General features: G+C 38.8%; 1 protein-coding gene across 4 annotated transcripts in view; it reads right to left on the bottom strand.

Moving 5' to 3' along the window:
* Window positions 1-12,145, bottom strand: part of Slc4a4 (solute carrier family 4 member 4) — a 300,898-nt gene that overhangs the window by 198,980 nt on the left and 89,773 nt on the right. For all 4 annotated transcript variants that reach the window (XM_010606103.3, XM_010606104.3, XM_033758911.1 and 1 more), the window contains one exon: window positions 4,321-4,456. In XM_010606103.3, coding sequence (XP_010604405.1) covers window positions 4,321-4,456 — 136 coding nt within the window. The remainder of the gene's footprint in view (window positions 1-4,320; window positions 4,457-12,145) is intronic.

Here is a 12,145-nt window from a genome sequence, read left to right as displayed (position 1 = left end):
TAAAAAAAAAAAAAAAAAAAAAAAAAAAAAAAAAAAACTTTTCATGTCTGGAAACTAGACCCCAAAATGGAAGTCAGAAATTACTGCACAAACATTCTGAAGCAGAGTATGTCACAAATTGCTGAAAATATGAACATTTCTGGAACCATAATCACCAAACTTCTCTACAGAAGTTAGACATAGCTGAAAACTGAGAATCAAGGTTTTCATTCCCTTTTTATTTGTTCAATTAATCCCTATTTCTTGAGTCTTAACTTCATGCCAAGTAGTTCCATGCAGCATGAACACAGCAGTGAATAAACACAACTGGAAATTCCTGGCCTCGAGGATCTTTCCTTCTCTGAAGAGGAAACAATAACAACATCATACAACATGCAGACTGGCACTGAGAGGTAAAGGCAACAGTGATGTGAGACACGGTAACAAGTGTGCAAGAAAGCTTTCACTCCCAGGACAATCACTGAGAAGGGAGTATTCAAATGAAGACCTGAAGGAAGTGAAGAAGGAACCACACAAGGAACATAAGCACAAAGGCCCGGACAGAGCAGCATGACTGCCAGGGGGCCCAAGTCAACTGAGCAACAGGAGGGAGGGAAGGAAACAGGAGATGAGGTCAAAGACACCAGTTTATTCAGCAAGTAGGCAGGAGAAGGGAGACCAAGAAATGACCTCAGATAGACAGTGGCAGCGGTGGCAGCACCGGGTGTGAAGTCTGGTGAGATATTTGAATACCTGAACACCTGTGAGGTGAAAGAAAATGTTCCAATTGGTCAGATAACAGGTGCGGTGAAAGACAGGAGTCAAGGAAGACTAAATGTTCTAGAAGACACACTAGAAGATGAGAACTGTTCATCGAGATAGGAAAATCTGCAGGAACAGCAGATCTAGGTATATCGATTTTGAGACTCGTAATACTCCTTTAAGTATCTAACTCCAATTAAATAAGGAAAGAAGTTGAGATTAGAGAAAAATTCAGGTGCTATCAGCACACTGTTGAACTGCCTTGGAACACTGAACACAGGCCCTCTTAGCATCCTATCAGTGATATCCTGGACACCTTCGGTCTGTCATTCTGTAGCTATCCATCAGTCCAAGGGACCTAATTTATAATAGAACTTCACCTTTGACCAATTAATGTTTCTAAGAAACTATTATTTTTGGAACAGTTATTTCTAAGGCAATCAGTTCTCAAGAAATCACACATTCAGCAAACACTTTCTGAGAACTTAGGAGGAGCCAGGCCCTTCATGGCTGGGGACACCACAGTAAAAAGACAAGCACAGAGACCCTGACTCTATGTGAATGGTGAAATGAAGGAAACCAGATGGCAGCAGTAATATCACAAACACAGTGAATTAAGCAGTAATAGAAACAAGTCCTATACAAGAGAAATTATAAAGTATAGAACATTTGTATGTACTTTTTCTTTCCGGACAGCTCCCTCCTGGCACACAGTACCTCCCAAGCCCTCCCTTGTCAGCAGTACAGTCTTTCGGGGCTGTCACCAAAATGGCACATGTGTTTCCCCTCCCCAAAAATAGATTTTTAAGGATGGTAAAGAATTCAAGGCCACAGTAACCTTTAAGAATCTTATAAAAATATTATGCCCATCTCATTAGCACTGGGTTAATAATATATAATGAACTGTGACTGTGTTACCCTTCTGGGACCTGCAGTCAAGGGAAACAAAGCATAGTCTACATGTGACTGAAGCAGAGAGGAGCAAACCACCCCTGCTTTCTACTCTACTGCAACTACTCACAGAATTTCAAATGGAAATAAGAATCAAAGCAGCTCTTAGAGACACAGTGAGAATTCCAGTGTATACACAGGGATAAACTGTTACAGTAATAAAGTATGCACAATGTTAGATAGAAAGAAACCATTTTATAGAATAGGAAATTCAAGCTTAAGAAGATTCTGTGATTAAGTCTCAACACAAAGACAGTGAGCCACAAGACCAAGACCACATCAACATCACCCAACACTTGCTTAAGTGAGCATGCACAGTACAAGTCTTACCCCATATTTTCCATCAGGAAGAAGGAAAAGAACGAAGTACAGATATCGGTAGATTTTGCTTTGGAAACCTTCCTCTGGAGGATGCTTTATAAACTAAAAGTGTACAGAAGACAGTTGGTACACAAGTGACTGATTCTTAGAGAGAGGAATAAAGGACAATGATCATATCATAGGCAGACATGCAAAGAGCAAAGAATAGAGAGCTTCTGGGGAGGGGAGAAGAGGGTGAAGGAAGGATGGGGACAAGGAGAAAAAATGAGAACCAAGACCTGTCATGTAAAGGTACAAGATCCCAATGATGAATGTAAATGTACCAATAAATGTACTAAAATGTACCAATAAATTCAATGAAAAAAAAAATAGAGAGCTTCAAGATGGAACATTAAAGATGGAGAAGAAATGCGCTACCAAGAGTTTTCTAAGTAAAAGATGAAAGTGATGATTAGTTATCAAGCAGAAGAATGTGTAGGTGTCTACTAAAAGGGAATTACCCAACAAATGGCAAACAAAATACTTTAAAATTGGGTCTCTTGTTTTAATGCTACTATGAAGGCTAGGAATAAAACATAACACCTTTTTCTCTTTTCAGGCCATGGTTTAAGTTATAAAAGATAAGAAATTCTTGAGGGATTCTATTAAACTTTTAAAGAAGAAAAGTGTCTACAAGGCCAATACCTAGAAATTCTTGAATAATAAAAGTTTTTCCACTATCATCAAATGAATTAATTTACAAAGTTCTTCTAGTATTAAAAATACCAAATAGCTAAAGACATTTGGTAATATTTGGTAATACTCAAAATTGTGAAAATTAGAATCCATAAATCTATAAAGCATTGTAAGTCTGATGCCCTAACCTACAACACATCTAATTAACTTGATGAGGCTTGATTATAAATAGTATAATACATGAAACTAAAGTTCTTCCTTTAACTCTTAAAAAAAGGATTCATTTAGGAAAAAAAAATTACTGACTAATTGCTTCTTTAGAGTTTGTTTTCTCTTACAATCAATAATAAAAATAACAACTTCTTTTTAACTCCAACACGACCTATCTTGAATAGAAGAGCAGACATAGATCCCATTCCATCTGTTACCAAAGAAGAAGAAATTCACTTATTGAAGAAATTCATTTGTTTTTTATTTATTTTTCTTAAACTCAAAGCTGGGATAATGATTGGTATTCTTCAGATGGTAAGATATAATCCTGAACTCATTTGCAGCCTTTTGATAAAATATAGAGATCTATGAATGTGTTTCTTTTTTAAATGCTGAATTCTCAGTACCTAAAACAATGCTTGACATATATATATATACACTCACTCAAAAAGCCCTATTTGGAGTGAACTGACTCAAATTAAATTATAGGCCATAAAAGGCATATCTTTAAATTATTTTGTTTAGAAAAGTACATTGGTATCTCTATGTATTAATGACAATGAGAAAGCAATAACTATTACATTTATATTATATAATTTGTATATGTCACATAAATATGTAATTGAGTATATATGAGAAAAAGTTCTTTATCACATAATTCATAAAAACTTAAGGGGCTTGTGTAGTGCTCAGTAATTTACACAGCATTTTATACACATTTTTACATGTATGGATATAAACATTCATGATACAATTATACATGTATTAAATGTGACATTTCTATATTATATATTTTAAATAACATATATACATGCTGTATGAGGTAGACATTAGTATTCACTCTTTATTGATAACAAAACCAAAGTTCTAAGAAAATGAATGTCATGTAACTAAGTGAAGACATGGTATAAAAGTAAACTGAAGACTCTAAACATCAAAATCAGGCGAACCTTCTGCTTGCTTTCAGTTGGATACTTAGGAGGCAATAGGTTTCTACTTGAAATTACACCAACTGTGTCATATAATCAACACTGTCTTCACCTCCCCTTTATCTGAGAGTGGTAATAAGCCAGCAGGACACCTTGCCATTTGTAGATAAGTGAAAACACATTTCTTAGCTGTCATCTTTGAGTGCTTGAGTTTATCATTTCTATAAAATATTTTATTAGTAAATAGCACATAAATTGAGATTTATTTCTCATTCTTTACAAAATCAAACTCAGAGCAACACAGACCAATGAAGCAAGAGACGGCCCCTGGCCACACCAATGTAGAAGGCAGAGGAACAGGACCACTGGCCCGTCGGCGCCCCCACACCACCTCAGCAGCCACGCGAGGACTGGAGCTGGAGGGTGGCCGCCCGGGCTCGTCCCTCCCTGCCCCGTGTCCCAGACAACACCGCCCACCAACCGTCACGCTCACCTTGCTGTCTCCTTCCACTCCATCTCCTGCCCATCCACAGCCAGAAGCTCATCCAGCTCAGTGAAGAGCTGAGGGGGTGCCGGGCTGTCATCTTCCTCTCCCAAGATGAAGCGGATGCGCTCTGCGGCAGGAGAAACTGCAGAAGTGAAAATACTGTGGTTAAACATTGGCTGGACAACCCTGAGGGAAGTGAAGCTCCAGGCTCTTCCTCTCTCTCCAAGGTCCCTGGGCTTCCCTTCCACGTTTTCAATGGACATCTTTCTTGTGGAGCCTCCCTTATCCCCAACCTAAAGCCAGAGAGACATGGAAGCCCGTCTCCCTTCCTCTAATTCAAACTAGAGCTCCGTTCTCCTCCACTTTCCACAAGGACAGTGTCCAGCTTAGTGTGGTGGATGACCAAGAACCATGAGCCCTCCGACAGGTCCACTCGCACTATCCCCTCCCTCCCGACAAATGACCTGTCCACGATCATAAGACAGCGATCAGAGTGGACCAATCGCTCCTTCACGTACAGTGGGAGGGGCAACAGGGCACCCCAATCCTGAGTTTTCCTCGGGCACCACCTCCCTCTGTCCAGGGTTGAAGCCTATGCCCTTGTGCCGGTCCTCACTGCCCGGAACTTTGCAAACTGCAGAGTTGATGAAGGAATATTTAACAAGATAGGACCTCTTCTTTACATAATGGCAGTACCCGAAAACATTTAGTCACACTTCAATGCACTTGAAAAACAACCCCAAGTAAAATATTGTACACCTGAGGGGGGAAAAACCCTTCCAACAAACTTACGCACATAATTGAATGCCCTACTAGCTCCTTTTGACCCCATCTCCTGAAAATCATGTAATGAAAAATTAACTAGAATTTACTTCAGGTTTTGGGTTATTTTCTCTCTCTTGAGAGAAGGAAAGACAGAAAAGGAAAACACACTTGGAAATCAAATTGATGGCCACTTTACAAAACTTTTATAATCCCTGGAAAAAATCAAGAATGGTGCATACAAGTGAATTTAACATAGAACAGAATATGATTGTGTAGAACAAAATTTACTTACTACAAATAAATTCATGAAAAACATTTACGCTAATTATAATAAAGATTAATTCTTAATATGTATATATTTACCTATTAAAATGGAAACAATGAAAGAAATGGAGGGAAGGGATGGAGGAAGAGGGAAAGGGAATGAGAAAGGAATTTAGATGTGTTATGTCCATGGACCAACTTCACACAAGGAATGTAAACACTACGTACTATGTACGTGCAGTAATAAGAAATTTTAAATGGCAACAGTTAAAAACAGACCAACAATGCTCAATGTTCAGGAACCATGCAACGTATCTCTTGATGCTGGGTGCTGATGGGCCTAAATGCAAACATCACTCTAAAGGACAGTGAGAAGGATGGGTATGAAAATACACACTGCAATTCTTCCACAAAAAGTCGCCCATTGCAAGTGGTTATCTCAAAACTTTTGCTACAAAGTGATCACCACAACAGTGTTTGTAGCTGAGATAGAAAACTCCTAAATATGCAAAAGGAGGGATAGTTAAATGAAGTATGGTACAAATATACAATAAAATTATTATGTGATCGTAAGCTATGAAGTTGATTGCTTTTTTGATGTCATATAAAATTAAGTGGAAAAAATAAGAAAACAACACATATGTGTATCCATAAATACAGCCCTCACTTCCCTCAGTCCCAACACGCACGTACTGCATTCCAGTCACTGTGGTATAAACAGTCCTGCTCCCTCCATGCACAGCTCCGCTTTGGGCTGACCCTGGGTGCTAACTCATAATTACATATAGTGCGAGGGCAACGCTGCTCTTCTGGCCACAGACAAGTCCGTGACTGACAACTGATCAATCATGGACCGGTCAGGAGACTTCTGTCTGTAAGTGACTGACAACCACATGCATGTGACTCAGTTCACACACAGACTCAACCGCTAAACGTCTTCTTGTCTCACCATGAAAAATCCACATGGTACCACCAGTACACAAAAGAGAAAACTGGCCAACGAAGATGAAGGTGTGGCAGACAGATAAAAATCAGTGACATCAGGAAAGAAATTTGAACCAAACATGAATCATGTCACAGGCAGCAGAATGCTGGCAATGCTGTCATTTGTCATTCGAGAGACCCTGGATCACAGTGAAAGCAATCTTACCAGCATACAGAAGGAAAATGGTCCTGATAGGAAAAAGACAATGTCTTAGAGGAAGTGAAACTGGCAAAAAAAAAAAAATCTCTATATAAAGAAGCCCAGGAGAACATTTCTCGTGGAAATCACAAAAGACAAAATGCCACAAACAGATGCCAATGTGACAGGACAGCTCATCCAGATGCTGAAAGGAAAACGTGCCCCTCCATTTTCTGAGTAGTATGTTAGGAAGGTAAGGGTCACTGACACTGATAAGATTTCCCACAGCAATAAACCATTTATATCTCCATGTTTCGAAGGTCCTAAATTAATTGTGCACTAAATAATTATTAGTTTTAGCTTATTTTGTTTGTTTCCCTGTAACTTTAGAGCTAACATCAAAGGAGATCCTAATAATAAAAAAAAATTTTTTTTCAAGGTCATGAAACAATAGGAACTTTTCTCACAGATTATTAGAGTCATCTTGTATTGTTTTCATGCTCATTTTTGCCGCCTGCCTCACAAGCACAAAGACACGAGTTCTATCTCCAGTACCATAAAAAAAAAAAGTGCATGGTCATTTTTATGGTCTCTATGCCCATATATTTAGATATGATATTCTTAAACAAGTACTTTTTACATGTTATAAAGTTCATCTTTACGGCTTGTATTTTCTTCCATTTACTTCTATATAACCTCGAAAGAAGTATGTACAATTTGTCCACATTCAGCAAACACTCACTGAGCATGGTCTATGTTCTCAGTAGGCTTTGCCTGAGGCTCAGAAGATAAAGCAAAACGTCCCTGATCTCATCATTCAGGTAGAGGAAATAAATATTAACTAAGCAATTAATTAGTTAAGTGAATCAATAAATTAGTACATAAGCCAAGAAGAAAATATTTGCTAACTACAGTAGAAGTATTTGCAGAACATGAAGGTAATTGAATACACATTGACATAAAGTACAATGAATATGTTTTATGTCTATAACTAGAAAATGGCTTAAATTTCTTATTATCTCTGGGCAAAAAAAAAATCTCATTGAGGGCTTTGGTATAAAAAATATCTGCAATGCCCTTCCCATCAAGAAATTGGAAGCATAATTATTTTGAGGGGCCAGGGAGGGCATGAAAACGAAGAAATAACAAGCAAAATTTGAAATACCAGCAACACTTCCAGTTACAACACTAAAAGTGGGGGTCCTTCATCACAGTGGTTCTGGAAGCAATGATCACAGATTTCATTAACTTTTCATCAGCATTCACCATCAAAGACTCTAAAGGTAACAGTGGCTTTCATTAGAGAGAAGTCTCAGGTTAGACTATCCACTTTCTGCACATCTATAAAGTCGTGACACAGGTTGATGTCCACCTCTAATGGAGAAGAATAAATAAAAGAATCTCATACACTACAGTGTCACTCCCCACTCATCTCTGCCCCACAGAGCCCTCTAGCATTTTCCGTTTATCCAGAAAACACCATCATTCTTTATCACACAGCATCTCAACTGTGTGTGGTGTCTGCAAAATGGAACACTGAGAGATCAGGACATTACCTTCACCTCCAGGACTAAATCTCCAGGTGACACTCCAGATACTGTGCCTAACACTTCTCTTAGACAACCTGATTTATTAAATATGGGCCCCTAAGCAATCTGTATAGTAATCTTTTGGGCAGTAAATTCCAAACTTGCATGTCACAGACTAGCTTGCTACTCCAGCTGCTCCCCCGCCATTTCTCAGGAATCAGAAGAGGCCAGAGCAATTCTATCTGTGGAAGGAGCTCCTCTGGGGCCAGAAGATAGCATTTCCAAATGCTGACATAACTCTCAACCCAAAGATATGCAGACAGCGAGGCATCCCGTGGTGAACAATGTGAGGAATTCATTGTTCCCCATAATGCGCAATCATATGGAAAATGGACTAACTACAAAAGACATTGCGTGGAGGACCTGAGCCAGACTGTCTGGGTCAGTCCTCAACTCCATTCCTTACTAACTGTGTGACCTAAGGCACATTAATTAACATCTCTGAGTTTCAAATTCCCCGCCTGCAAAATGGGGTGATGATTATTATTACAGTAGCTACAATTTAAAAATGTTTAAATTGCTGGTTCTGTCTAGGAAAACTTGCTTAGGTTCTAAGCAAGACAATTCTCAGATATTACTGACTTTGAGAGCTGCTGCATGTTGAAAACTTACAGGGTAGGAAAGACAAACACCAAACATTGTGCCTGTTTTACTTCACTGAATTGAGTAGCTTTCATGATGGGGCCACATTCACATTCATGGAAATAGACCACAGAGAACAAGGGCAAATAGTAAAACCCCTTGAGCCTTACTCTAAATTCAACGTGCACCACACATGAACAGACTGTGATTCTAAGCTATCGTCATCCTACAGAAAACCTGAAGGAAAAAGAAAGTTCACAGGGAAGAAGAATTAACAAACAAATCCGAATTAACAAATTAAACCTTGTCAGCAAACCCATAGATCAAAGTGAAGCTAATGTCTCCCACCTGCTCCATTTCCTTTTCATTCCTGTCCTCTGGTTAGAAGGTGTTTTGCCTCACCGGAGTAGGGGCAGAACTTCCTGGCAGCCCCTACCTCAATGGAATTATCTCCGACCACTGTTCCTATGCAGGATGACAAAGTCATCCCTCAGGATAGCAGCAGACCCAGCACTCCCAGACCCACTGTGACAAGAAGCCAGACAAATATTCGGCAGGAATGCTGTCCATCCTCACTCCACCCCAGCACTGCAGACTTCACTCACACCTCACACACTCGCCCCTACTCAGCTCAATGCTACTCTGCAACCCCACCCAGCTGTCAGGGGTGCAGGAGACAAGACCAGACCACAGCACACGATCCCCAACCTGCATGTCCAACCTTATCTCCCACAGAAACCCAGAGTTATCTTGTGACCACAGAAGAGCTGACTGCCCATTTTCTTATCTTTCGCTCATTCTTCTTCTTTAGAATATTAGAATACTCTTTCCTTCTCTAAGTGACTTGATTTCCCAGTTTTGAATTTCATCTTTTCCAATATTCCATATTAACTCCCAAAACCAAGGGACTGTTCCTTATTCAAAATGAGCTATTTAGGTACAAACAGGCTGCTCCCTGTTACCTAACTTTGTACGGGTAACTTCTCTCCCCAGCTAGACCAGAGAAATGGAAAACTGGCTCTGTGTTTTATGTGTCCTCCTCAAAGACAGACCCAGAACCAGCCTCATAACATAATGCCTTAAATACTGATTCAGTGAACTAGATAAGGATGATTAAACTTTGGAAATCTTCAAATACATAAATCCATACCATTTGCAAAGGAAATGTCACCTTAAGAACTTTGAAACAGAAAGCTTGAGAAACTATTCTTAATCTATCCTACCTACCCCTTACTGTATCTTGGCATTAGGCATGCATGAACACAATACAAGGATATTCAAGGTTGAGTCTCAAATAAAAGAATGAACACCTTGAGTAAGCTATTTTCCTCTGCTAGATTCAATCTGCCTGCCTCAAGGGACCACTGCATGCAATCCGCTAGGACATTTTCCAGCCCTGCTTGGTGCTTTCATTGCTGCTCTGCTTTATGTTTCACACCTCTGCTAAGTGAATGACCTGGTTCATCCTTCAGCCTGGTGCCCACAAAGTTACACAAAAAGAAGATGAACAGCAAAATGAGTTAGAAATGAGTGAAGAAAAGAATGAACAGTATGTATTCTGCCACAGTTCTTCTAGAAAGATCTTTCTCTTCTTCTTTTCCCTGTCTCTCTGTAAATGTATCTTAGAAAAGGACATGGCAGAACAAAATGGAAAATCTGTGCCCTTATAATCACACACTGCTATTTGGAAACCTGATGTATCCCTAGGAGATGGGTTCAATGCTGCCCCACTCTGCCATGGGTTCCAACATCTGCAAATGCTCAAGTCTCTTGTGTAAAGTGGCCCAAAATATGCATAGAACCTGTAAATACCTCCTGTTTACATCAAATCATCTCTGTAGTACTTTTAATACTGAATACAATTAGAAGGTTGTTATACTGCCTTGCTTAGGAAATAATTACAAGGAAAAAGCCTGTACACATTTAGTAAAGATGCAATGATTGAAGCCAGGTGTGGTGGCACACACCTGTAATTCCAGCACTCGGGAGGCTGAGGCAGGAGGATCGCTGTGAGTTCGAGACCAGCCTGGGCTACATAGTGAAGTCCAGGTCAGTTTCAACTACATAGTGAGACCATGTCTCCAACAAAAACAAAACAAGATGCAATGATTGTAGGTCTTCAAATATTTTCAGTCATAATTGGTTAAGTCCCTGGTTATAGAATTTGTGGATACAAAAGGCTAACTGTACTTATTAGCTTTTAGAGTATGCAAATATACTATAGTATTGGTTGAAAGATTATAAAATATTTAGACAGTGAAGTTCCTGTCCTCATGAATTTGTAGATGAGATGATAACAAATAGGGAAAAATGTTACCAATAAAAATGTAAGACACAGTGATAAACATTTTTGAATTGTTAAAATATAGCATGCATTATATTAAATACTTTCCATTTATTATATCCTTTACATTATACAACCCTATATTACAGATAGGGAAACTGAGTTTTAAGAGCGTAAGAGATACCCAAGATAACATAACAAGTAAATAAGATGACCTCATACTCAGCCTTTGTTATTTTCAAACTCATTTCTTAGCTATCGTTTTTTTTCAAAATAAACCAATTAAAAGTAAAGCACAGATTGTTACATGACTAGTACAGAAAATAAATGCACTAGATCTCAGAAGAGGCAGAAATCACACTAGCATATGAAATAGTACTAAAGTAAATTAATTGAATATCTGGTTCATTATCTACCAAAAGGCAATTTGTGGATGTGCCTTGTTATTTTCAGTCCAGGAAGCATCCCACTGTGGCCACCCTGCAGGCTACCAAAAAGACATTTCTAATAGAAATGATGGTCATAATGAGTAGTTCATACTGAGTATGACAAGTCTACATATAAATTCCCTTCGGTGGGTTAAATGAGGACTTCTGAACTTGGCATTCTCGTAGGCAGAGTCTATACTCTGATAAAGTTTTACCTCTCAAACCAAAGTATAAAAAGAAATACCTATTTATTTATCAATACACTATCAACAACTGGTTTACACCATTATAATTTTAAGTATTTGATTCTGTTCTTCATTCTGAAACAATGTTTATAAGTATATATAATGGTTGTTAAAATTTCCACAATTCATATAATTATCAGGCCACTGTTGTACTCCAAAAATACACTTAACTGTATATAAAAAAATCATGCAGCTTCATTTTGTATTTATAAGAAATGAGGAATAAATGAATAAAATTTCAGAAACCTATAAAGGTTCAAAATACAACCATCATGGTCGCATGTAAATGACGCACACTTGGTACCCGAACCTCTCTTTCTGATTGTCCCCTTTTAGTTTCCCTTGGAAACCCATCTTTATACCTAAAGTGTTTCCACTGGGTGGCCTCTCCCTCCCCCCATCACCCAGTCTGGACAGTGAGGAGACAACAACTCCCGATCACAACAACTCACTTTTGAGTGGACACCTTACCTCACCTACACCAGCCAGTGTAAGTGTCAGACTTGCTGGAACTATTAGGAGATAAATCTTTACACTGAGAGAAAAAGATG

This window comes from Fukomys damarensis, unplaced genomic scaffold (genome assembly GCF_012274545.1).
Source record: "Fukomys damarensis isolate Sample0158 unplaced genomic scaffold, DMR_v1.0_HiC HiC_scaffold_35, whole genome shotgun sequence".
Taxonomy (NCBI): Eukaryota; Metazoa; Chordata; class Mammalia; order Rodentia; family Bathyergidae; genus Fukomys; species Fukomys damarensis.
Note: the sequence above shows the minus strand (reverse complement) of the source record. Positions and strands in the feature narration are given on the sequence as shown.